This window comes from Salvia hispanica, chromosome 3, assembly GCF_029641045.1.
Source record: "Salvia hispanica isolate PSC_SH4W2 chromosome 3, Shi_PSC_v1, whole genome shotgun sequence".
Classification (NCBI taxonomy): domain Eukaryota; kingdom Viridiplantae; phylum Streptophyta; class Magnoliopsida; order Lamiales; family Lamiaceae; genus Salvia; species Salvia hispanica.
Window position 1 is genome coordinate 57,112,895 of NC_142694.1, and position 21,818 is coordinate 57,134,712.

Genomic DNA, 21,818 nt, shown 5'->3' on the forward strand with positions numbered 1-21,818 from the left:
GATGATATTTTACTTTTTCTATAAGAAAATTACCACTACTATTTTCTTTTTTCAACTTTGTAGTACTACTAATTACTCTCTTTGTCTCAAAAACATGTACTCCCTCCGTCCCGGAGTATTAGACTCACTTCTTTTGGGCACATGATTTAAGGAATTGATATTTAAATAGTTAAAGTGGAGAGAGTAAAGTATGAGAGAGGGAAAAAGTAGGGGAGATAAGAGAGAAAAAAGTAGGTGGAAAATAAAATAAGATAGATGCTTTTTGCTAAAAAAAGAAATGAGTCTAATATGTTGGGACATCCCAAAAAGGAAAGTTGGTCTAATACCTTGGGACGGAGGGAGTATGATATTTGATTTGACATAAATTTTAATATATAATTGATAAAGTAAGGTGTGATAGACAGAAAAGGATTTTAAAATTTTGTAAATGAAAAATGGGTCCTATCTTGTTAAAGAGAAAAAGGAGTTTCTAAAGTTAGAAATAAAACGTTTTACTTATTGGCTTGTCCCAAGTTTTGTCCCAATCTTACCTCTCTCTCAATGCCAATCATGCTAATAGGACATCACATATAACATCTCCGACCAGCCACCGACGGTCCACCGAGGACTGCCGAAAAACATTATTATCGACCTTTGACCTTTCTGGATCCGCCATTGCAACCCACTATTTTTTAGAATTCTTAAAATTCATGTACACACCAAACGTGACTCCTATTTACGCGAACGAGAGAATAACTTTTACTAATAATTTTATTTTGTTATTTATTTTATTTAATAAACATCAATAATATACTCCTAGAAAATAGTGTGTGGGAATGAGAAAGATCTGTCGAAGATGAGCTGAACGATAAAATGTGATGTGAAGAAAAACGGAAATGGACTGTGGGATTAATAAGCGTTAGCTAATCAATAGTTCAAGTGTGAATGGCCAAAATACAAAGACGTGAAGGCGAAAATTGCAATTTAATGAAAGATAGCTTCACATTCTCTAGTCCAGATCATTAGCCGGCCGGCGATCTCCTTCATTTTCAGGTATTTTTTATGTATATAGTGCACCATTGTGTAATTTTGAATTCTTATTGTATTGTTATTCAATTAAGGTTCAGCTTTTACGTTGCCTTTCAGATTTCTTTCTATTCCATCCCATTTATGGGAAAGACTAGGTTTTCTGCTTTCTTTGTGTTTTAGTTGCTTGATTTTCCAGTTCAATTTGAGGACTCACTTGATGAAGGTTTAGTTTTCAATGTATTTCCCCAATGTGTATTTGGGGAAACGGAATTAGGAAAATCTAATAGGTTAGCATAGAAATTACTATAAAATTGGTGTGTTTTTGTACCATAATTACAATTTTAATGTCCTGTTTCGGAACCCATTTTCATGGTTCTAGTGTGTGATTATTGAATTCCTGGATTTTCTTTATCTGTTCTTTAACTGTTTTGTTTTTTTTGATGAAGGTTTGGCCTGAAGTTCAAATTTAGACACAGAAAGTAAATTTAAAGAGAGAACAATGTAGAGAATACTCTTCTCTACTTTACTCTTGCTCTACTTTTAACTATCATTTTTCTAAAACGACCACAGAACATGAAATGGCTCAATTCCGTGGAACAGAGGGAGTACTACTAATGCATCTGGATTGCCACATCTGCAACTCGTTTTTCATAAATAACTGTTAACTTCATTATGTTTGTGTGGACCTCATTGTTTTTGTGCTGTGTCTTGTTCACCTTATATGATTGGCTGATTGCAGCTGTTAGGGTAAGATAGATACTAGAGCATGTTGGATTGGTTCACGAGAGTTTACCGGCAAATGTGGTATCATCTGCCCAAGTACTTGCCGGTGTCGCTAATCTATTGAATATTTGGCATACTGAACTCAGTAGGTGGGTTTTTACACTTGTGTTTACCCATAATCTTATAAGGAGCTACCAACTTACGAGAAATGCTTTAGTTTTCCTGTAGAAATGGCGGATCAATCTCTGAGAAAAACAGCAGTAGAAGAGAAGAGGGCCAAAGTCTAACAGGAGTCCAAAGAACTTCTTGACTATACTCGGAAGGCGATTGCACGATTGACATACTTGATAAGGTGGATCTGCAAGTTTTTTTTTATATGATCAGCAAGTTTTTTTTATCTGATCAGCAAGTCAAGCTTATTGTGCTTCATATCGTTTTCTTTTCATAACACTTGCACAAATGGAAGATGACGTACCTCCTTGTGAAGCTCAAGTGGAACACTGGAAGACGAACTTGGCGATAATGGAATCAAAAGAGAGACAATATCTACAACAGTATTTTAATTACAAGGTATGGTAGGTGATACCGGGCCTCTTTCAAATGGGTTAATGTAGTGTCTTGTGTTCTCACTTCTCAAGATATATAGTACTCCCCTCCTTCCCAATAAATATGAAACGTTTGCTTTTCGGGACGGGATTTTATGCAGTGTTGTTTTGTGAGTTAAAGAAGAGAGAGGGAAAAGTAGAGATAAAGTTATTTCTATTTTAGGAAATGTTTCATTTTTAATAGGACAACCTAAAAAGGAAAACGTTTCATTTTTAATAGACAGAAGGAGTATGTAAATATGTAGGTGCACTTTAATACTACTATTTTCTGCAATTTATTAATTTGTGGAATGCCCATTAGCTAGTAAAACAGAACGAGAATCATGAACTTCAGTTCCAATATATTTTTCCCAGACAATGCTCAATCGCGTGAGCTATAGCTCGGATAGTAGTGTCATAGTGTGTTAGTGGAAAGGGCTGCGCACAGGAAGGACTTGGAGAAGAAAACAAAACTAATCCTCGAGACATTGAGAAGCTACCAAGACTTGCCTCCTGTAGTTTCCTTTTCCCTCTTATCATTTTTTTCTCCCTGCATAATTCTAGCTATTATAGATTGATCATGGGTTTCTATTTCATCCAGGACAAGACTTTGGCTGCATTGTCTATTGAGGATAAGAAGAGGCAGCATGCTGCGGCGGAAGAAGTTTCTTGCAGTCTGCTCTTGCTTCTTCTGAGGGATGATGTGATTAAGATTTAAGGCTGAGTTTGTTTTGAGCTCGACTTCTTTCTTATGGGGTTCTTTGTAGATCCTTTTGTGATTTCTTGATGGTTTGAGGTATATTGTGCAAATTATACGAACAGTTCAGTATTTCACATATAGGTATCTAGATAGCCCATAAATTATATAGAGAAAATCTATGAAAAAATACATTTCACATTATAAGCAAAGTTTGACTTGCTATTCAACTTATCAGGACCAACAAGGATGAAAACTCATCCGGTATCGTCATGGCCATGTTTTATTTCTCAGTAACATAATCGAGCATTCTCTTATTTGACATCTTTGGCATTTTCATTTCTCCATAACACACTCTTTACTGTTCTTTTGATTTTAGTGATTATCTGATTAAAAGGCATAGAATGACTTCTGAAACTTGTTTTTTGTTTATGATGGCAATGTTGAAAACATGGATGACAAGAATGAGGAGCAGCTGGATAAATTTCTTATTCCAGAAATTTGCAATCAAAACATAACAGCTTTATTACAGGAATGAACATCATGCACAAGCACCACATCGACCAGCTACATGTCCACGTTGAAATTATTCAGGTAACATGTTCAATTGCTCGTCGTATACATGTATAAATGCATATGAAATACATATGTTGCTTAACATACTTTCCCCATCCTTAAGTAAATAGGAAAAATTACAGTCTTTTGCATTTTGCCATCTTCATTCCAGGCCCTCCTGAACTCTTCCACCACACTGTCTGAGAGCAACTCCACACCTTTTTCTTTAGCAGTTACATACGAAGACCAGGACCTCAAGTATGTGAAATAGCCCTCCATATCCATAACTTTCTCTGTGTCAAACCGAAACGGTCCACTGTGGTCCAGTCCGTCTACTGGCTCAAATGGGAAATCAATGGTTGTGTACTTCTGGTCCACCACTTCACGAGGTGATTCCACGGATGGACCAGATTTCCAGTAAGGTCCAGCATCAATGTTGTAAAACCTTTGGAACAATGAGTCAACTGTAGGGTTAACTTCCGGTGTGGTGTAACACCATGCAGCGATCACCCCGTTGGGCTTCTTCAGAAGCCACTTCACCTGTTGGTAGAACGTAGGGAGGTGGAACCAGTGCATTGCTTGAGCTACGGTGACCAAATCGAAAGTGGATTCTGATCCAATCTTCTCTTGGAGCTCATCCATGGACATGCCTGGGGAAGTGCATTGGTATGTTATGTTTGGTAGCTTTGCTGCAAATTCTAGTTGCTTTGGGCTTATGTCTGTTGCTATCACATTCTTGTAAAACTTGGCCAACTGTTCACATAAATGAAGCATGCATTTAGAACTCTAACCCAACACACACACAGGAAAAGGAGACAGAGAGAGAGAGAGGACTAACTGAGCAGGCTGCTTGGCCAGTGCCGGTGCCGGCATCCCATGCTAGTTCATGAGAGGGTGTATTGGAAGCAATGAAATGAAAGAGTTCTTCTGGGTAATTAGGCCTTCCCCCAGAATACTGTTTTGACTGATAACTAGGATTATCCCCGGAGCTCTGCTTGATCAACAAATCTGCCATACTCTCCGTGTGTGTTTGTGTTAGATTTGAAGAGTTAGATTAATGTCAAGCATGTGTTAGATAATATAGTAGTAGTTGGGTGCAATGTCATTGTTCATTATTGGGGAAGGTTCATCTAGTGTAGTTGGTCAAAGTAGAGAAACAAGATTTGTCTTCTGCTTTCTTTATAGCCACATGCCAATAAGTCCACTACAATCTTTGACCAACTCTTTATTACAGTACTACTTGTATTGTTTGGTAGTAGCATTTGGGAGTAATTAAATAACCGTGTTTATTTGGTATAACTGATAGTAATAATTTGCTGGTTATATATAGCTAAAATAGCAGTTCATTTTAGAAATTTTTTGTGTGTCATCGTAATAATTGGCAGTGTGACAAAGGTAAAACAGGCAAAGGCTTTAATGGGATATTTTTTCTCTTTATTTATCATGTAATGAGTGATAGAAAGTCTAACTAATAACAAAGCTTTAATGAAAATTGATCCTATCCTATGAATTTTATCTTCAAAGCGTATTAGTCAATTTTAACTGAACAATTCAAATTAGAATTGATATGGAATAGTAACATTTGTTTAGTTTATGCAATTCTATTTTGTACCGCTTTTACTTACAAAACCAATCACAATTTCCTGAAACAAGACACCAATTTCATTAATTTAATTTTATGTTAATCGCACAACATTTTTATTCCTCAAAAACCAAATACTGAAATAACCAAATTTCGGCTTTGTTGAATCATGATGAACCGACCTTCCCTATCCTGAGGTAGACCGGGAAAACTACGGTTTTCCGGGTCACTCCATCTCCGGACCAGGCTGTAGTGAACCGGTCTACCACATCGCCGGTGAGCAGCTCCACCCCCTTCTCCTTCGCTGTCTGATACGCTGACCAAGACCTCAAATACGTGAAAAAGCCCTCCAAATCCATCTCTTTCTCCGCGTTGAACCGGACCGGCCCAGTGTGGTCGAGCCCATCCACCGGTTCAAATGGGAACTCGACCGTCTCATACTTCCGGTCCACCAGCCCTCGGGCGGAGTCCCAGTACGGTCGGGAATCCACGGTGTAGAATTGATGGAAGACAGCGTCGACGGCGGCGTCCACCTCAGGGGTGGTGTAGCACCAAGCGGCGAGGACGCCGCCTGGCTTCTTGAGGAGCCATTTGGCCCGGTCGTAGAAGGCCGGGCGATCGAACCAGTGCATGGCTTGCGCGACCGCCACGAGATCGAAGGTGGACTGCGAGCCCACCTTCGTCTGGAGCTCGTCCGTGGTGACGGCCGCGGTGGTGCAGCGGTAGGTTATGTTCGGGTGCGGCGCCGCCAATTCGAGCTGCGCTGGGCTCGTGTCAGTGGCGATGACGTTGTTGTAGATCGCAGCCAGCTGATCGATGATCACAATTAGTGTATGTTTGATAGGGCAGATAACTCAACTAGTAATAGAATTCTATGAATAAATATGTCATTTTTATATATAGAATTTCATCAATGGATAAGTTGTCTTCCCTATTAAACATACACTTAGTATATAATTATTGACAATTTGTGGTATGAGAAAAAAGCAAAGAGAGAGGGGAAGTAAGTGATGCCAATTGAAAGTTGAAACTCGAACACTATTTCGCTTCGGTGTAAAAAAAACTGAAATCAGTGTATAAATCTCATGATCTCTCTTTCAATTTAGAATAAAACTCATGAATTTCTCTCAGTAAATACTTACGGACAGGGCGGCTTGGCCAGTGCCGGTTCCGACATCCCAGGCGAGATTGTGGGAAGGGGTTTTAGAAGCGATGAAATCGAATAATTGTTGAGGGTAAGTTGGTCGGCTCTCTGAATACTCCTTTGCCTGCTTCACGAACAATTCTGCCATTTTCTCTCTATTTCTAATTTGTATATGTGTAGATTAGATTTGAGCATATATTTATAGACAATTACTATTTGACTGATTCTTTTGAAGAGGAAGATTCGTGCTTGTTTCTTTCTCATGACATGAGGACGAGGTGGATATATTTGTGTTCAAATTTTATTTTGCTAGAGAAGCATGCTATCGTTTCTTTATTCGATGAGTACTAATCCTAATTGATGTTCCTCTTTATGCTAGCTAGCTATCAATCCTCAAATGTTCCATCTCCTTTATCTTTTTACACAGTTTCAACTAAAATATGTCGAGTTAGGAAAAAGACAAATGCTATGCTACATAGTGCATTATTATGCAAATATAATCCGTGAATATTATTTTCATTTGATGCACTTTTAATAGTATTGTTTATTTCATTTTATAATAGTTAATTTGATTTTAGTGTATTTTTAAATTTCATGATCAAAAGAAACAATTTAAATAGCTTGAGATGGACGGAATATTGCGCTAAATACTACTCCCTCTGTTCGCGAATAGGAGTCTCGTTTTTACTTTTTGGTTCGTCCGTGAATAAGAGTTCTGGTTCATAATTACTATAAATGGCAAAGAGGCCACACATTCCACTAACCTACTCCACTCACATATCATTTAAAATTAATATATTCAAGTTGGATCCATATTCCACTGATTTTCTTCCACCCACTTTCTTAAAATTCTTAAAACCGTGAGGCTCCTATTCACGAACGGAGGGAGTATAAGATAAATTATTTTTCATGGAAATATTTTACTCAAAATTTTGAACTCTCAATTTATTAAATTGTTACAGTCTTATTGTTAGAAGTCCCTCCATTCCAAAATAAAATTCTTATTTTGTTGTTTTAGTATGTCTCCAAATAAAAGTTGTATTACACTTCTACTATAAATGGTAGTAAATAAACCACGCTCTTCATTAACTTATTTCACCCACATTTTATTATAAAACTACATATACGTAGATTCAACGTTCCACTAACTTATTCAATTTAGTTTTCTTTATATTTAAAATCCATGTTCAAATCAAAGAGAATTCATATCGCGGTGGGACAGAGGGAGAGGGAGTAGATCCCAATGCTAAATGAATTGAATTACTGGAATCAATCCCTTTCATCATACTTCCACCGAACACTGGCAAGAATTGATTCATCTGTTCACAACAAACAAGAGAAAACTAGTTTTGTTTTTATGTTAGTTAGCCAATTAGGAGCTATCAAGTATCAACACATTAAGGAAAATGACATGTACTGAACAATATTATGCGTTTATATATCATAGGCTATTATTTTTGGTAATTCTTTTGTGGAATTTTGTGCTTACAATACAGTATATTAAAGTATTTATACTACACAAAAAAATTTGAATAAAGTTTTCAATTTTTTTTTTAATTTTCGATTACTTTGCTAAAGTATTGTGATTATGTGAAAGGCCAATTTTTAAGAGCCGGGAGTGGAGACTGTTTTCATATTCTGTTTTGCGTTAAACTATTGTCCCATATATATTTAACTGTTTTACTCCCTCTATTTTCTAAAAATAGGGAACTTTGAAACTGCACGAATTTTAATGCACAATTTGATAAAGTATGAGAGAGAAGGGGGAAATGGTAAAGTAAAAAAGAGAAAGAGAAAAATTGATAAAGTTGAGAGAGGGAGAGAAAAAAATAATGGAATTAATGTTAGTAGATCATGAGATCCACTTTAAGTCATTAATTGTAATTGTATAAGTAGTAAATTAATTGATATTTAGGGGTATAAAGATTTCCTAAAATAGAAAGTTTGAAAGTTGCTATTTTTAAAGAACAGACTACAATGGAAAAAGTTGTTATTTTTAAAAAACGGAGGGAGTATAAAGAAAAAAGAGAATAAAGTAACATAAAAAAAATTAAATATAAGTTATAAATGGTAAATAAGTAGAAATATAAAAGTAGTAATATGAATTTTTTTTTTTATTTTTGGATGAGTTTATATATTTTTTTTATGGAAAACCAAAATAATAGTACAAACTTGTAATTAATGATAGTGATATTTTAATCATCCGGTATTTTTGGTTTTCTAAATTCATTTCGAAAATTATTAGGTGCATATTGACGGGTGGAGTTCTTGAGTTTTCGATCCAAATTTACCTAAGAGTGAACTACAAAAATAATCTCTGGACTATGCGTTTATCTCGCCAATGAATCCTGGATTTTAAAAATATTTCCAGACAACCCTGGACTAAGCGTTTATCTCGAAAATGATCATTTTTCACTGTTTCGTGACGAAAGTACCCTTTTAGGGGGTTTTGGGAGGTTTAGGCAATTTGGTATTTTTATATTTTAAATCTGATATTATTTCAGTTATGTACTAAATCTGATATTATTTCAAAATTATCATTTTTCTTCCGTTTTGTCATCCTTCACTTTGTTTCTTTATTTCAATATTAGATTTAATTTTATAAAATTAAATTTTAAATTTTTATTTTTAAATATCAATAAAAAAATTTAATTATTAAAATTACTATTAATAACAAATTAATAGTTTTAATCAATATTTTATAGTATCTAATATTTAATCAATAAGGTACGACGAAACCTTAGATTTAATCAATATTTAATAGTTTTAATCATAAATAGATCATATAACACGATTTATTCCGAAATAAATATACATCTAATGTATAGGAGAATTTGACTAAAAATATTATGAAGTTGACTAAATCGTGTTATATGATCTATTTATGATTAAAACTATTAAATATTGATTAAAACTAAAGCGTCGTCGTACCTTATTGATTAAATATTAGACACTATCAAATATGGATTAAAACTATTAATTTGTTATTTAATAGTAATTTTATTAATTAAAAAAATTTATTGATATTTAAAAATTAAAATTTAAAATTTAATTTTATAAAATTAAATCTAATATTGAAATAAAGAAACAAAGTGAAAGATGCCAAAAGGGAAGAAGAATGATAAAATTTTGAAATAATATCAGATTTAGTACATAACTGAAATAATATCAGATTTAAAATGTAAAAAGACCAAATTGCCCAAACCTCCCAAAAGGGTATTTTCGTCACGAAACAGTGAAAAATGACCATTTTCGAGATAAACGCTTAGTCCAGGGTTGTCTGGAGATATTTTTAAAGTTCAGGATTCATTAGCGAGATAAACACATAGTTCAGGGACTATTTTTGTAGTTTACACTTTACCTAAATATAAACCGAAATGTTCATACACAGAGTGACAACTTCACACTCCATAACTCACCTAAGTCACCCTCTCCCGCCGGAGCTAAAACGCTGGTTGTGGGCGCTCAAAGGCTGTCCATAGCCCTACAAAATTAAAAGGGTATCTATCTATTCTTGATTTCCCTTTTTCTGAGGTAAGTATTATTGCAATTACGCATATTGGCAGTTGAATTTTTATTCAATCTCTTACGCTGCAAAAACGAATCACTGCCTTGACCTTGCTCTACACTGATGTCCATTTTATCCATCCCTTTTGTCATTATTCTATTCAAGATCTCCTTTTTTTCTCAATTGTGGAGTATTCAAGATTGAGGTTTTATTTGTTCTAAAATGTTTAGTGCAGAATAAAAGTTAGGTTTTTATGAGCAATTAATAGCATAGGAGTTTATGTTGGTCTTAAACTGTCTCTACAATTCTCTAGCTTTAGTTAGTGACTTAATGATAAGCAAGATAGTAAGAAACTACTTGTGTTTATTGTAATGGATGTGAGTTGTGAATGCTTTGATTTGGTGGCTGGCATAGGTTTTGATGTTTTCTTTATGGCATATTGAATCCAATGTAATGTTTCATGATTCACATTCCTTTTAATAGTGCTATGATTTTCATGACTTTTTCCCTATTTTTGTGACATTTTAGGTTTTAGGTTGGTTTTGCTTTGATCATAGCCAGAATGGCCAACATTATGCCAATTCCGACTGAATCGTGCAAGGTTGGTTTCATTGGAGCTGGGAAAATGGCGGAGAGCATTGCCAGAGGTGTCGTCAGTTCAGGCGTTTTGCCGGCTTCCCAAGTCCGGACTGCTCATCTTGGCGCGAGGCGTTCAGTCTTTGAATCATTTGGAGTCAAAGTCTTTGATCAGAATAGTCAGGTTCTCGCTCTTGTGCTTGAATTTTTTGTGTTTTTCCACGTTGCCCTTCATTTTCTTGAACGGGAGAGTGAAATGTCGTAACTCTATTCTGTTTTTGGCAATATCTGAAAAACAGGTAGTCCAAGATAGCGATGTAGTTATATTCTCTGTGAAACCTCAAGTTGGTAATTTCTCTGAATTGGTAGCTAGCTGATTGATATCCACTTTCATTTCCGTTACCTGCTCCTCTAACCTGCTCCTCTAATCTCTCTGTTTCCTTGTGTTGTTCGAATATGTAGTGAAAGACGTGGTGATGCAGTTAAGGCCACTTCTTTCAGAGAAGCAGCTTTTAGTGTCGGTTGTCGCTGGAGTCAAGCTAAAAGATTTGCAGGTTCGTATAGTTTACTGCTGAGCTAGATTATTGTACTTGTATATAAACTATAACGAGCTTTACCTGCGTATCGTTTGACACGTTTTCAGGAGTGGGCAGGTCACAGTCGATTCATTAGGGTAATGCCCAACACCCCAGCTGCTGTTGGTGTAGCTGCGTCTGGTATATCTTTCTCCTCGTCTCTCTCTGTCTCTGTATCGTGCAAGTGTATACGTCCATTCTAAATAAAAGTTATCTACACAGTTATTACTCTAGGGGATGCAGCAACCAAGGAAGATGGGGAATTAATCAGTAATTTATTTGGAGCAATTGGCAAAGTTTGGACAGCTCAGGAGAAGTTGTTTGATGCTATTACCGGCCTGAGGTACTCGTGTATGAACTGGTTACGTGTTGGTGTATCGCGGCCTTGAGATTGTCGAGATCTTTTGTTGGCTTGCAGTGCTAGTGGACCAGCATACATCTTCTTGGCGATTGAAGCTTTAGCCGATGGAGGCGTGGCTGCCGGTCTACCTCGTGAGCTCTCACTTGGTCTGGCTTCTCAAATGGTAAATTAATATGGGGATTCAATTTTTTTTTGCTTTGCCAAAAGTGGCTGACCCGAGTCTCCCGGCCTCAATCTGAATATCGTTCAGGTACTGGGAGCAGCATCAATGGCAACAAGCACGGGCAAACACCCCGGCCAGCTCAAAGATGACGTGGCGTCTCCTGGTGGCACGACCATAGCCGGGATTCACGAGCTGGAAAAAGCAGGCTTTCGAGGCATTCTGATGAATGCGGTCGTCGCTGCTGCAAAGCGCAGCCAGGAGCTTTCTAAGAATTAGGTTCCTGGTAACTTTTGCAAAGCCTTTACCCCACATTACAAGCATATGTTCTCTATTATTCATTCTCCTAATTTTTTGTTAGGATGTTAGCTATGTTAGCTGTATTGGTATAAAATTTTATCTTCTTTATCAGTTTGAGTAGGAAGAACAATAGCAATATTTGAGCTATTCATTTGAATTAGACTGATATGCACTATTTCTCGAACATAGGATCTCGTTTCTCGTCCCATCTACGGTGGTCACCAGTAGTCGTTGCACGAACAAACTCCCCCTTTGAAATGGTGGAATCGATTCCGATCCCTCACGATTATCTCTCGATCATACGCTTCCGAGATGAGCTTACTCGCCTCGTGGCAATCTTTACACACACGCAAATTCTTCGTGACACGAATCGTGTCACCGGGTTTGGTCTTCAGCAACCCATATGCAATAGCCAGCTTCTCGCTATGGTAGTGCAATGGATTCTCACTCTCCTCATCACCTACTTCATACAACATTCCCTCACTATCTGTCACATACCCAAAATCCCTAATCCTACACACAATCTCCCCGACTTTGGCATATATCTCTCGAGCCTCGGGGTGAGCCCTACCGCCGGCCACAAACTCACACACTCTACCAGCTAGTTCGATCGTGGAAGATCCGGCCACCTTCTTCACCCCTCGATCATTCATCAACTTCCTAACCCTCGCCACGTCCTCCAGTCTCCCTTCCTTCGCGTATAGATTTGCCAGCAGCACGTATCTCCCACTGTTCCCTGGCTCTAGCTCAATCACCCGATGCCCTACCTCCTCCGCCATTTCAAGATTCCCGTGGATCCTACAAGCCCCGAGAAGGGCTCCCAACACTCCAACATCTGGGCTCATTGGCATCTCATCTATAACCCTCCTAGCCTCATCCAACAACCCCGCGCGCCCCAGCAGATCCACCAAGCAGCCGTAATGCTCCATCCTCGGAGTGATGCCATAGGCCTCAGTCATGTAAGAGAAGTAACGTCTCCCCTCCTCCACCATACCCGAGTGCGCACAAGCTGCAAGAACATTCACAAACGTCACATGATCCGGCCTCTCCGCCCCCGCCTCCATCCTCCTCAGAAGCTCAATCGCATCCCTGCCTCGTCCATGCATTGCAAACCCTCCGATCATACAGTTCCACGACGAAACCCCCTTGATACGCAACCCATCAAATACCTCAACAGCCTTGTCCAAACGCCCACATTTGCAATACATATCCATGAGCGTCGTTGCCAGCTTCGCGTCTATCCTGATCCCCCTACTCTCCATCCGCTCATGTATCCACTCGCCTCGCTCCAATGCGCCAAGCCCCGTGCAAGCTGCGAGCATACTAGCAGCAACGAAGCTATCCATCTCCACATTTTCCTCCATCATTCTATCAAAGAGCTCGAATGCATCATGAAATCTGTTGTTCTGCACATGAGCTGCGATCACAGCATTCCACGCAGTTGAGTTCTTGGTAGCCATCATCTCAAAAACACGCAGCGCTTCGTCCAAACATCCCCATTGCGAGTAGCCACTGATCATCGTCGTCCAAGAAACGTCGTCCTTTCTCTCCATGCCATCAAAAACCCTCCTCGCCTCGTCCAATTCATCGAAACCGACATACATCCGAATCAAATTGTTCTGGCAATACGAGTCTCGAGAGAATCCGAATTTGATCACGTGCGCGTGCACCTGCCTTCTGCCTCCGGCAGCAGCAGCGCAGGCTCGGATAACGGGAGGGAAGGAGTAGTTATTCGGAGTGACGGAGTTTTGGAGCATGTGGGAGTAGAGGGAGATGCAGTGTGTGTGCAATTGTGCGTGTAAATAGCCTCTGAAGATGGTGTTGTAGATAAAAGCATCTGGTTGGGGCAAAGAAGCGAACACCTTGAGTGCATAATGCAAGTCACCGGATTGTGAGAGGGCGGAGAACTTGATGACGCGTCCCATGGCGTCGTTGTCGGAGGAGAGGCCGAGCTTGACGATTTGGGCGTGGTGCTGCTTGAGCTCCGCCATGGTTGAGCAGAAGTCGAGATTCTTGAACGTGGATATGGTGGGAGGGTTTGTGGATGGAATTGAAAGGATTGCAGACATGGGACCCGATAATTCTCAAACACTACTGTAGTTTCAATATTGTAATTCTCAAATTATAAAAAAATTGCAGCCATTCTCCCATTGCAAGACATCCTACAATCATAACTACAGCTTATTTTAATATTCTAAATATTAGTAGTACAAAATATCAAGAACACTATAACTAATCAACAAAATGCCTATATATAAACCACTAAGTAGAATTCTATTCCTTTCATTCATGAATAAAAGAATTTTTTTGACTCAATATGAATTTTAAAATATTATTTAATCTTATTAGGAAAATGAGTGGAAATATTAATCAATCGAAACTCCTATTCGCGGACAGTCTAAAATGAAAAAAATAGAAATCCTATTGGCGGACGAATGAAATAATACCACATATCAACTGGAAATCATTAAAGCTATGGAGCCGTCAGGCAAACCATATATTAACATTTCAATAAGTATACTTATTTAATACAAATAATCATTAACAAATACACTGCTAAGGAACTTTTTTAATGCAAAATAAGGACATTAATTTGTGTTTCTAAATATACCACAAATACTTCAGAAATCGTTCTTGGTGTTGGTGTCTTAACTAGATCATGCAAATGGAAGCGTTCCTAAGTTAATTTATCTTTAATTTAGGAACGCTTTCGTTTGCCTCTTAAATTATTGTTATTATTTTTTTTTAAATTCAACGTAACTAATTGCGTCTCGATTTTTTCATCTTTATAGAATAGGTTTTTGTATTAAATGAATTAATTGACTCGTTCATGTTATATTAAGTGAAAAAACAAGAGGCCTTGGTGGTATCACTTGATTTTAGATTCAATTACTCACTCTAGGAGATTGAAATTTCAAATAAATCGATATTTGTTTTACCCTTATAAATGCTTCACAGTTATTTTGTTGTTACATTAATCATATAACTGATAGAAAAATAAATGCAAAAAGTGTTATTTTATTTAAATAAATAATACTCCAATTTTCTAACTATTATATCTATTTCTAATTTAATCAAGATTCATTGTACCTAAAAACACACTTGGACTATCAAGATGCAACATTATATATACTACTACTACTACTACTATATTATATAATCACCATACGCTTAAAATGGACTTATTTCCAAGTTAATATAATTACAAATTAATTTTGTTGATTTCAATTACCTAATTGAGAATTGATGCTTAAAAAAAATATAGTTCATTTATAATGAAATAAAGAATATTGAACTTATGAGTTGATGCGTAAAGAATAGGGATGCTGCCATATAGTTTAGTAATTAAGAGGATATTTAGTACTTAACATTAAAATTAATTCAGATAATAAAAACATAAAAAATAAAACAAGTAACAAAGCAAAAAAGGAAAATCAAAATGAAAGAAAAAAATTTAGGAAATAACGGTATAAGAATATGAATAAATTTAAGACAGAATTGGAGAACTATTAATTGATGAAGTTAAAATAACGGTATAAGGATATCGATACATTCATTGTGAATTAATATTTACTTAATTGGTCAACTTCTTTTCTAAAAAACTCATTTGACAATGTGGCTACGTATCCAATGTAAATATCCACGATTAAGAAATGGCAAAGTATAATAAATAAACTTTAATGGTCTTTAAAATGAGGCTCCACCCTTTCTCAAACACTATAAATAAGTGGTCACAAATAATTTTAGTTAATTCTAGTCACAATGAAGAGATCATCAAAACAACACCTTATGCTAATGGCAATAGCCTTGCTTTGCATCCACACGGCAGGTTTATGATTATCCCTTTCTCAACTTCTATAGAAAAATCAAATAAACTACTAATTAATTTTTTTTTGGTAAATGAATTTAGATGCTAGAACAGGAGTGTGCTATGGCACCCTTGGCGACAATCTACGACCACCAAGAGAAATCGTCAATCTAATCAAGGGTAACAACATTGGTAACATTCGACTATACAACCCTAATCCAGCAATTCTCGAAGCACTTCAAGGCACCAACATCTCCGTCATCGTTGGGGTGCCCAATGACGAGATCCAAGGCATCGCGACAGATCCATCTGTCGCCACATCTTGGATCCAAAACAACATCCGCAAGTACCAATACGTCAACTTCCGCTACATTTCCGTGGGAAACGAGATGAACCCATCGGACAACCCCAACATCGCACCCTACATTCCGACAACCATGCAACGCATCTCCGATGCCCTGGCCACGGCCAGGCTTCGGAGAATCAAGGTCTCCGCTGTCCTAAGCATGTCGGTTATCGGGGTATCCTACCCTCCATCGGCCGGGGCATTCCGACCCGAATTCCGCGAATCCTTCATCGATCCAATTATCAAATTTCTTCTCAAAACACATAGCTCTTTTCTAATTGATGTGTATCCATATTTTGCATATGCTAGTGACCCCACCAATATTCCTTTAGACTATGCATTGTTTACTTCTAAATCGGTTGTGGTTAGGGATGGACCATACAAATACCAAAACTTATTCCATGCCATGGTCGACTCGGTCCACGCGGCACTCGAGAAGGCCGGTGGGCAGAGCCTCAAGGTTGTGGTGACGGAGACGGGGTGGCCCTCGGCCGGAGGGACAGCGACTACCGTATCCAATGCATTCGCTTATAACTCAAATTTGTACAAGAGTGTCAGAAGGGGAACTCCTAGAAGGCCAAGGAAGCCTTTGGACACTTACATTTTTGATCTCATTGATGAGAATCAGAAAACTCCTGAACTTGAGAAGCATTGGGGAATCTTTCTTCCTAATAATGTCCCTAAATATCAAGTATCTTTTATTGCATAAAATGTGTAATGAAAAGTGTATTGTGTTTGATTTCTTCAAGTTTCTATAACACATTACGCAAGTTTGCTTATTAATTTCTCTCCCTATCCATCTCATGATTAGCATATGTAGCTTTTGGGATGTACCAAAGCATCTTCCATCGTTTACGTTAAAATCAAATTTATATTAATATAAATATCACATCAAACATTTATTTTACTTAAATCATTTATATTAAACTCAAAATTCTAAGAATATTCTTTATATTATGAGGAGCTCGGCTTGAAAAAATCATTAACTCGAGTGAATCTCAATTACTTTGGTCATAAAATAGTTTTGAATCGGTGGTTTTTCGACGGTTTTTAACGATTTTTCACGGTTTTGAACCGCTGGTTTTTGGCCTTTTTTTGCGGTTCCGGCTAGGTCTCACAGTTTTTCGGCGGTTTTTTGCTGTTCCGGTCAGGAACCGACGGTTCTGGCATGGTTTCGGTTCAGAAATTTTTGAACCTGAACCGAATCACGGTTCTAAAATCGACGGTTTCGGTTCGGATAAATTCTCATGGTTTCGGTTCGGAACCGTAAACCTTGAGCACCTCTAATTGCAAGAGATGTAGTCTTATTTCGTCCAATTACAAGCATCCTCCCATCATAACTACAACTTATTTTAATATTCCAAAAAGGGAAAAAATTTCACTCATATTTTAGCCACTTTTTCTCCTCTCTCATACTTACTTGTTTTTTCTTCAAATCTCTCTTAGAGCATCCGCAACCCGACTAAGAAACTGGGTTGCAACCAATTGGTCTCGAACAAATCTCTTGGGGGGAGATATTATCGAGCAAGCTCCCCTCCCCCCCCCCCCAAAAAAAAAAAAATACCATAATTAATAAAATTTTCCCATCTCCTCAAATGTTAAAAGTTTTATGGCCGTTTTCTTAAAAAAATTATTTTTATTGCCAATTGTCCTAAACTCTTATATAAATACCTCAAATACCTTATTCACCACATAAATTTTTTTATACCAATTATATGAATATATGAATGATAAATTTCATATTTTTTCTATAAAATATATGAATACGGAGTGTTGTTTTAAAAATAATATTTTGTCTCAATTTAAATTAAATTTATTTGGAAAAAAAATAAAATTGAAATGAGATGGTGGGACCCGTGAATAGTGAAGAGATGAGATAGATTGGAGATGGAGGGTTTTAGGTGCTATCTCTTTAGTAAAAAGTAATGTGGGGCTCATGTATAGTGTAGAGATGAGATCAAATTGGAGATAGAATGGAGATAGGGTTGTGGATGCTCTTACTTTACTGATTCTCATTACTCGTGACGTCCATTAGAGCATTTGCAATGGGGGGACAGTCACCCGAGCTCATGATTCCCCCCCCCCCCCCCAATCCCCACCGGCCCCTCATTGTTGAAGAGCAGCCGATCAACGGGCCACCTGCCCCCCAAATGCCCAATTAGTCGGCCCTAGCTGATCTCATAGGGCCGATTAACGGCCCTCATTGTGATGATAGGGCCGATGATCGATATTTCAAAAAAAAAATATTTTTGACCCTCTACGTATACCTCCACGCCCACGCCCTATTATATACATTCACTCCTTTATTCTCACTCTATATCTCTTTTCCTCTCTTTAGACTATGAATTCTGATAATTCTTTCGCAGAATTCCAGCGATGGAAAGTATTGGAAACACATACACCAACAGAACCCAACAATTAAGTATGTTTTTTATTTATTCTGTTTTTTTTTAAATGTAAGATGTTTCTTTTGTTTTAAAATTAAGTACTATGTTATTTTATAATTTATTTTGTTTATTATTTTATTTGAATAAAAAATTAAAAATGAAATATAAAAATAATATTGATGTGAAAATAAGATGAGAGGTTGGATAGGCTAAATAAACTACTATATGAATAAAATAATAACATGAAAATAGGAAATAAAGATAGGCCTCTAAATGAGACTATTTTTATGAGTCAAATTTAATCCAACAAATTTACGTCGTACGTACTACGATGTGAGTCGAAAACACATGAGCATTAAATAAAATAGTAATTGAAGCAAAGTTGAATTTTTTAGAATCAAAACCACCAATTGTCGCAACGGCAAATGTGTGTGTGTGTGTGTGAGAGAGAGAGACAGAGAAGCATCCTTAATTGGATGACATAATTTACATTTTCCTTTTTATGCCTATCATCAAAGTTAGAACATTTTGTTAAAGTATTTCTATTTATGCTCACTGCCCAAACCAAACCTACCTTCAAAAACTCCATTACAATTAAATCTCTGTTCCTCTCTGATTTCTTACCCTTCCAAGACAAAAAAAATATTCTTCTTTATTCTCCCCTTTGTTTTCTTCAAATAGTGACTGTCACAAAAGCTCATCGACTAAACCCAGTTCCCAAATTGTATGCTTTACCACAATCTCCCCTCCCAAATCAACGCTTTCCTTTTCTTGTTTTTGCTTCTGATTTTTCTCCTTTTTCCCTATTTTTATGCTAAATTTACTAACTTGATTTCTTGGTTGCTTTTTTCCCCAGAGATTGTGATCATGGAGGGTAGAAGGAGGGCTAGCCAGAGAAGATCACAAAGCAAGAAGCCGCCGCGTGGTATATCTGAAATTCTTTATTAATTGTTACTATTTTTTATTGAATTAATAGCTATTTTCACTGTTTGTTTTTGCAATGGCCTGAATTTTTCTACCTTGAATTTTTCCACAATTGTTGAAAAAATGGGTTTTTTTTGTCGATTGCAGAATTTGATGCTTTGACGGTGTTTGGAGTCTTGCTCAATTTTCATTTTATTTTACTTTTTTTTTTGTCTCATTGTTTTAGGCCTTTTTGTTTTGGCTGTGGTTTGGTTGTTTATTTTCTAAATGTGGTGTTGTTCTGTTCTTCTTGTTCATCTTAGGTCATGATAGAGATTAGGCCTAATGGCTAATGCAGCATTAGATGATGTAATGAGTAGTTATTTGTATGGTTTTTAGCACGAGCGATAATACGTTTCGTGATGGGAAAGTGGGAAAGTTGCAAGCTTAATCGTTCGAGTTTGCAGGAATGGGAATGAGTTGGTAGTTAAGTTACTTGTCCAGTGTGAATTAGTACAATGCTTCTTGATCGACTCGCGTGATTTTGCTTGCTTCTATAAGATTATTTGTCATTTTTTTGGTGTATTGTTGACGAGATGGCAATAGGATCGATGTCTATATCAGCATTAGCTTCTAACTGGTTGTCTCTGTGCGGCTTAATTGATTCCATACACGTTTGTTACTCATATCCCGTTCCTTTTGTTTCTATAAGATTATTTGTCATCTATCTTTTGGTGTATTGTCGACTGGATGCTAATAGCATAGATGTCTGTATCAGCATAGCTTCTAACTGATTGTCTTTGTGCTGCTTAATCGATTCCATACACGTTTGTTACTTACGTTTTATTTCTCCCACTTAAGTATTTATCAGTGGATGTTTCCGTGAAATAGTTCTTGTTTATTGAGCTTCTTTGCAATTTCTATGTGCTGTTGCTTCGAGTCCTCTCTTGTGTTTGATTTGCTTTTCCGCGCTACTGCTCTCTGCAGGGTATTGGCAGCCTAAGATCCCCGCGTGGGAGAAAGAGTTCTGCAAAGTGGTTGGATCGATGGACTGGGAGACATTACTGCAGATGAAGAGATTTATGCACTTATACGACAAGGTGATGGAGTGGAACGACTCTGCAGGCGAGGAAGCATTCAGCAACGCCAAGAAACGGTACTGGGCCAACAAAAACGGCTTATCCTGTCACGTGTCACTGCCTGATCCCGATCTTTACATTGACAAGATCAATTGGGATTCAGACAATGATCCCGAGCTGCTGTTGCCAGATGTCGTGAGCCTGGCCGCGAGTCCCCAGACAGAGGAAGATCAGTATCACGACCCTGTCGTGATCTTTGGCGATTCTGCCATTCCGGACAATGTTTTTGCTACCGTAGGCTGGGGTGATTGGGAAGAGAACTTCGTTGCTCCGGCTGCTTGTTCATCCACTAATTATCTCGATCCATGGAACGAGCGGGGCCCATCTGGGTGGTCGGGGTATCATAACAACGGATGGCAAGGCTACTCCAACGACACGTGGCAATACAACAACGGGAGCAGGCAATGGGGAGGTGATTGGAGTTGGAACTATGCTAATCATTGTTATAGTAACTACGTGGGAACCGACACAAGAGACGCGTGGGGAGATGGGCGCTGGAACGACAACCCGACGACCGGATTTGTGTCTCAGTCTGATTCAGTCCGTGCACACCCCTAGAGCAATGCTTGTGTTAAATGTGAATTTTGTGTAGTATTTTGATGTTGAGAATTCATTCTATTTAGGTCGAGATGTTTTGTGTAGCCAACCGCTTGAGATGATAGAGATGTGAGGTTATTTGATGTATGTATACATTATACAGTTAGTAGGAGAATTCTCTTAATTTTATCAACTCTTTTACTACTAAAAAAGCTAGTAGGAGAGTTCTCTTAATTTTATCAACTCTTTTACTACTAAAATTAGTCCAAGTGGTTCTCAATTATTATCTTATGCTCAATGTATAGTAACAATGGTTAAGAAACGATAAATCACTGAGATCTCGTCTCTCAGCAAATAGCACAAAAGACTTATTTCATATTTAGATTCTTTCAATGTTATACCACTCAAATGTCGTTCGTTTCCCAAGGTTAATCATAACCTTCAGAATAAGTGGTTAGAGCACTTCCAATGCTCTCCCTAAAAACTCACTTATTTCTCCCTAACTCCTGCCACATCAGCACCAAAATTTATCCCCAGTTTTTAGCCAACTTTTAGCCAATTGCTCCAATGGTTTCTCCCTTATTTCTCCCTAACTCAACATTTCATTTTTACATCATTACTAATTTAATTGTTTTATTTTTGTATATAATAAAGCTAGCTAATTTATAAGACAAGACAAATAATAGTAATAAAGTTCGTTGTATTAAACACGAGTAAAAAATTACAACGACGAAAATTAAAAAAAAAATAGGGGGGAAATTATTTTAAATTAATTATTAAATTTTAAATTTATAGGGGGGGAAATTTAAAAAAAAAAAAACTACTTTTATCGCCGGATTATCGCCCACAGTGGTCGGCGATAATCCGGCGAATTTTCGGGATTCGGCGTTAATTCTACCGAATTAACGTCGGATTATCGCCGATT

General features: G+C 37.4%; 5 protein-coding genes, 1 long non-coding RNA gene and 1 pseudogene across 14 annotated transcripts; 4 read left to right on the top strand and 3 right to left on the bottom strand.

Annotated features, from left to right (window-relative positions):
- The first annotated feature begins 784 nt into the window (after positions 1-784).
- Positions 785-4,788, top strand: LOC125210442 (uncharacterized). 7 transcript variants are annotated; one of them, XR_016136602.1, is made up of 9 exons: positions 786-1,032; positions 1,455-1,880; positions 1,949-2,083; positions 2,198-2,301; positions 2,691-2,830; positions 2,917-3,111; positions 3,476-3,606; positions 3,740-4,233; positions 4,374-4,788. It is a non-coding gene; the product is annotated as an uncharacterized LOC125210442 (long non-coding RNA). The 7 variants fall into 7 exon arrangements; XR_016136601.1 differs by having other exon boundaries at positions 785-1,032; positions 2,917-3,606; XR_016136605.1 differs by having other exon boundaries at positions 785-1,032; positions 1,960-2,083; positions 2,917-3,606.
- LOC125215922 (uncharacterized) lies at positions 3,478-4,582 on the bottom strand. Its single transcript, XM_048117505.2, has 2 exons — positions 4,406-4,582; positions 3,478-4,320 (listed from the first exon to the last, which is right to left on the bottom strand). Exons 1-2 carry the CDS (start codon positions 4,580-4,582, stop codon positions 3,667-3,669), a joined length of 831 nt encoding a protein of 276 aa, XP_047973462.2. The 3' UTR covers positions 3,478-3,666.
- A 418-nt stretch (positions 4,789-5,206) lies between the features above and the next one.
- Positions 5,207-6,572, bottom strand: LOC125212307 (uncharacterized). Its single transcript, XM_048112433.2, has 2 exons — positions 6,292-6,572; positions 5,207-5,958 (listed from the first exon to the last, which is right to left on the bottom strand). Exons 1-2 carry the CDS (start codon positions 6,439-6,441, stop codon positions 5,317-5,319), a joined length of 792 nt encoding a protein of 263 aa, XP_047968390.2. The 5' UTR covers positions 6,442-6,572; the 3' UTR covers positions 5,207-5,316.
- A 3,124-nt stretch (positions 6,573-9,696) lies between these two features.
- On the top strand, positions 9,697-11,957 carry LOC125216690 (pyrroline-5-carboxylate reductase-like). Of its 3 annotated transcripts, none has more exons than XM_048118450.2 (8): positions 9,697-9,827; positions 10,330-10,561; positions 10,677-10,725; positions 10,840-10,931; positions 11,021-11,093; positions 11,175-11,295; positions 11,371-11,476; positions 11,564-11,957. In XM_048118450.2, the coding sequence occupies exons 2-8, from the start codon at positions 10,364-10,366 to the stop codon at positions 11,750-11,752; spliced, it is 828 nt and encodes a 275-aa protein (XP_047974407.1). In that variant the 5' UTR covers positions 9,697-9,827; positions 10,330-10,363; the 3' UTR covers positions 11,753-11,957. The 3 variants fall into 3 exon arrangements, with proteins under 3 accessions (XP_047974407.1, XP_047974406.1, XP_088925181.1); XM_048118449.2 differs by having other exon boundaries at positions 9,702-9,793; XM_089069055.1 differs by lacking the exon at positions 9,697-9,827 and adding an exon at positions 9,870-10,006.
- Positions 11,892-13,929, bottom strand: LOC125216689 (pentatricopeptide repeat-containing protein At5g66520-like). The gene has a single exon (XM_048118448.2). It carries the CDS (start codon positions 13,840-13,842, stop codon positions 11,992-11,994), a length of 1,851 nt encoding a protein of 616 aa, XP_047974405.2. The 5' UTR covers positions 13,843-13,929; the 3' UTR covers positions 11,892-11,991.
- A 1,744-nt stretch (positions 13,930-15,673) lies between these two features.
- Positions 15,674-16,668, top strand: LOC125210443 (glucan endo-1,3-beta-glucosidase, basic isoform pseudogene; annotated as a pseudogene).
- A 2,141-nt stretch (positions 16,669-18,809) lies between these two features.
- LOC125211554 (uncharacterized) lies at positions 18,810-21,132 on the top strand. Its single transcript, XM_048111407.2, has 3 exons — positions 18,810-19,038; positions 19,171-19,239; positions 20,205-21,132. The coding sequence occupies exons 2-3, from the start codon at positions 19,182-19,184 to the stop codon at positions 20,912-20,914; spliced, it is 768 nt and encodes a 255-aa protein (XP_047967364.1). The 5' UTR covers positions 18,810-19,038; positions 19,171-19,181; the 3' UTR covers positions 20,915-21,132.
- Positions 21,133-21,818: the final 686 nt, after the last annotated feature.

Bases quoted from the DNA above. Each gene is read 5' to 3' on its own strand.
- LOC125215922 (XM_048117505.2), bottom strand. From the start codon at position 4,582: ATGGCAGATTTGTTGATCAAGCAGAGCTCCGGGGATAATCCTAGTTAT. The intron at 4,321-4,405 runs GTTAGTCCTCTC...TTATGTGAACAG, and splicing joins CTGGCCAAGCAGCCTGCTCA to TTGGCCAAGTTTTACAAGAA.
- LOC125212307 (XM_048112433.2), bottom strand. From the start codon at position 6,441: ATGGCAGAATTGTTCGTGAAGCAGGCAAAGGAGTATTCAGAGAGCCGA. The intron at 5,959-6,291 runs GTAAGTATTTAC...ATCATCGATCAG, and splicing joins CTGGCCAAGCCGCCCTGTCC to CTGGCTGCGATCTACAACAA.
- LOC125216690 (XM_048118450.2), top strand. From the start codon at position 10,364: ATGGCCAACATTATGCCAATTCCGACTGAATCGTGCAAGGTTGGTTTC. The intron at 10,726-10,839 runs GTAATTTCTCTG...TCGAATATGTAG, and splicing joins CTCTGTGAAACCTCAAGTTG to TGAAAGACGTGGTGATGCAG. The intron at 11,094-11,174 runs GTATATCTTTCT...TTATCTACACAG, and splicing joins TGTTGGTGTAGCTGCGTCTG to TTATTACTCTAGGGGATGCA.
- LOC125216689 (XM_048118448.2), bottom strand. From the start codon at position 13,842: ATGTCTGCAATCCTTTCAATTCCATCCACAAACCCTCCCACCATATCC.
- LOC125211554 (XM_048111407.2), top strand. From the start codon at position 19,182: ATGGAGGGTAGAAGGAGGGCTAGCCAGAGAAGATCACAAAGCAAGAAG. The intron at 19,240-20,204 runs GTATATCTGAAA...TGCTCTCTGCAG, and splicing joins AAGCAAGAAGCCGCCGCGTG to GGTATTGGCAGCCTAAGATC.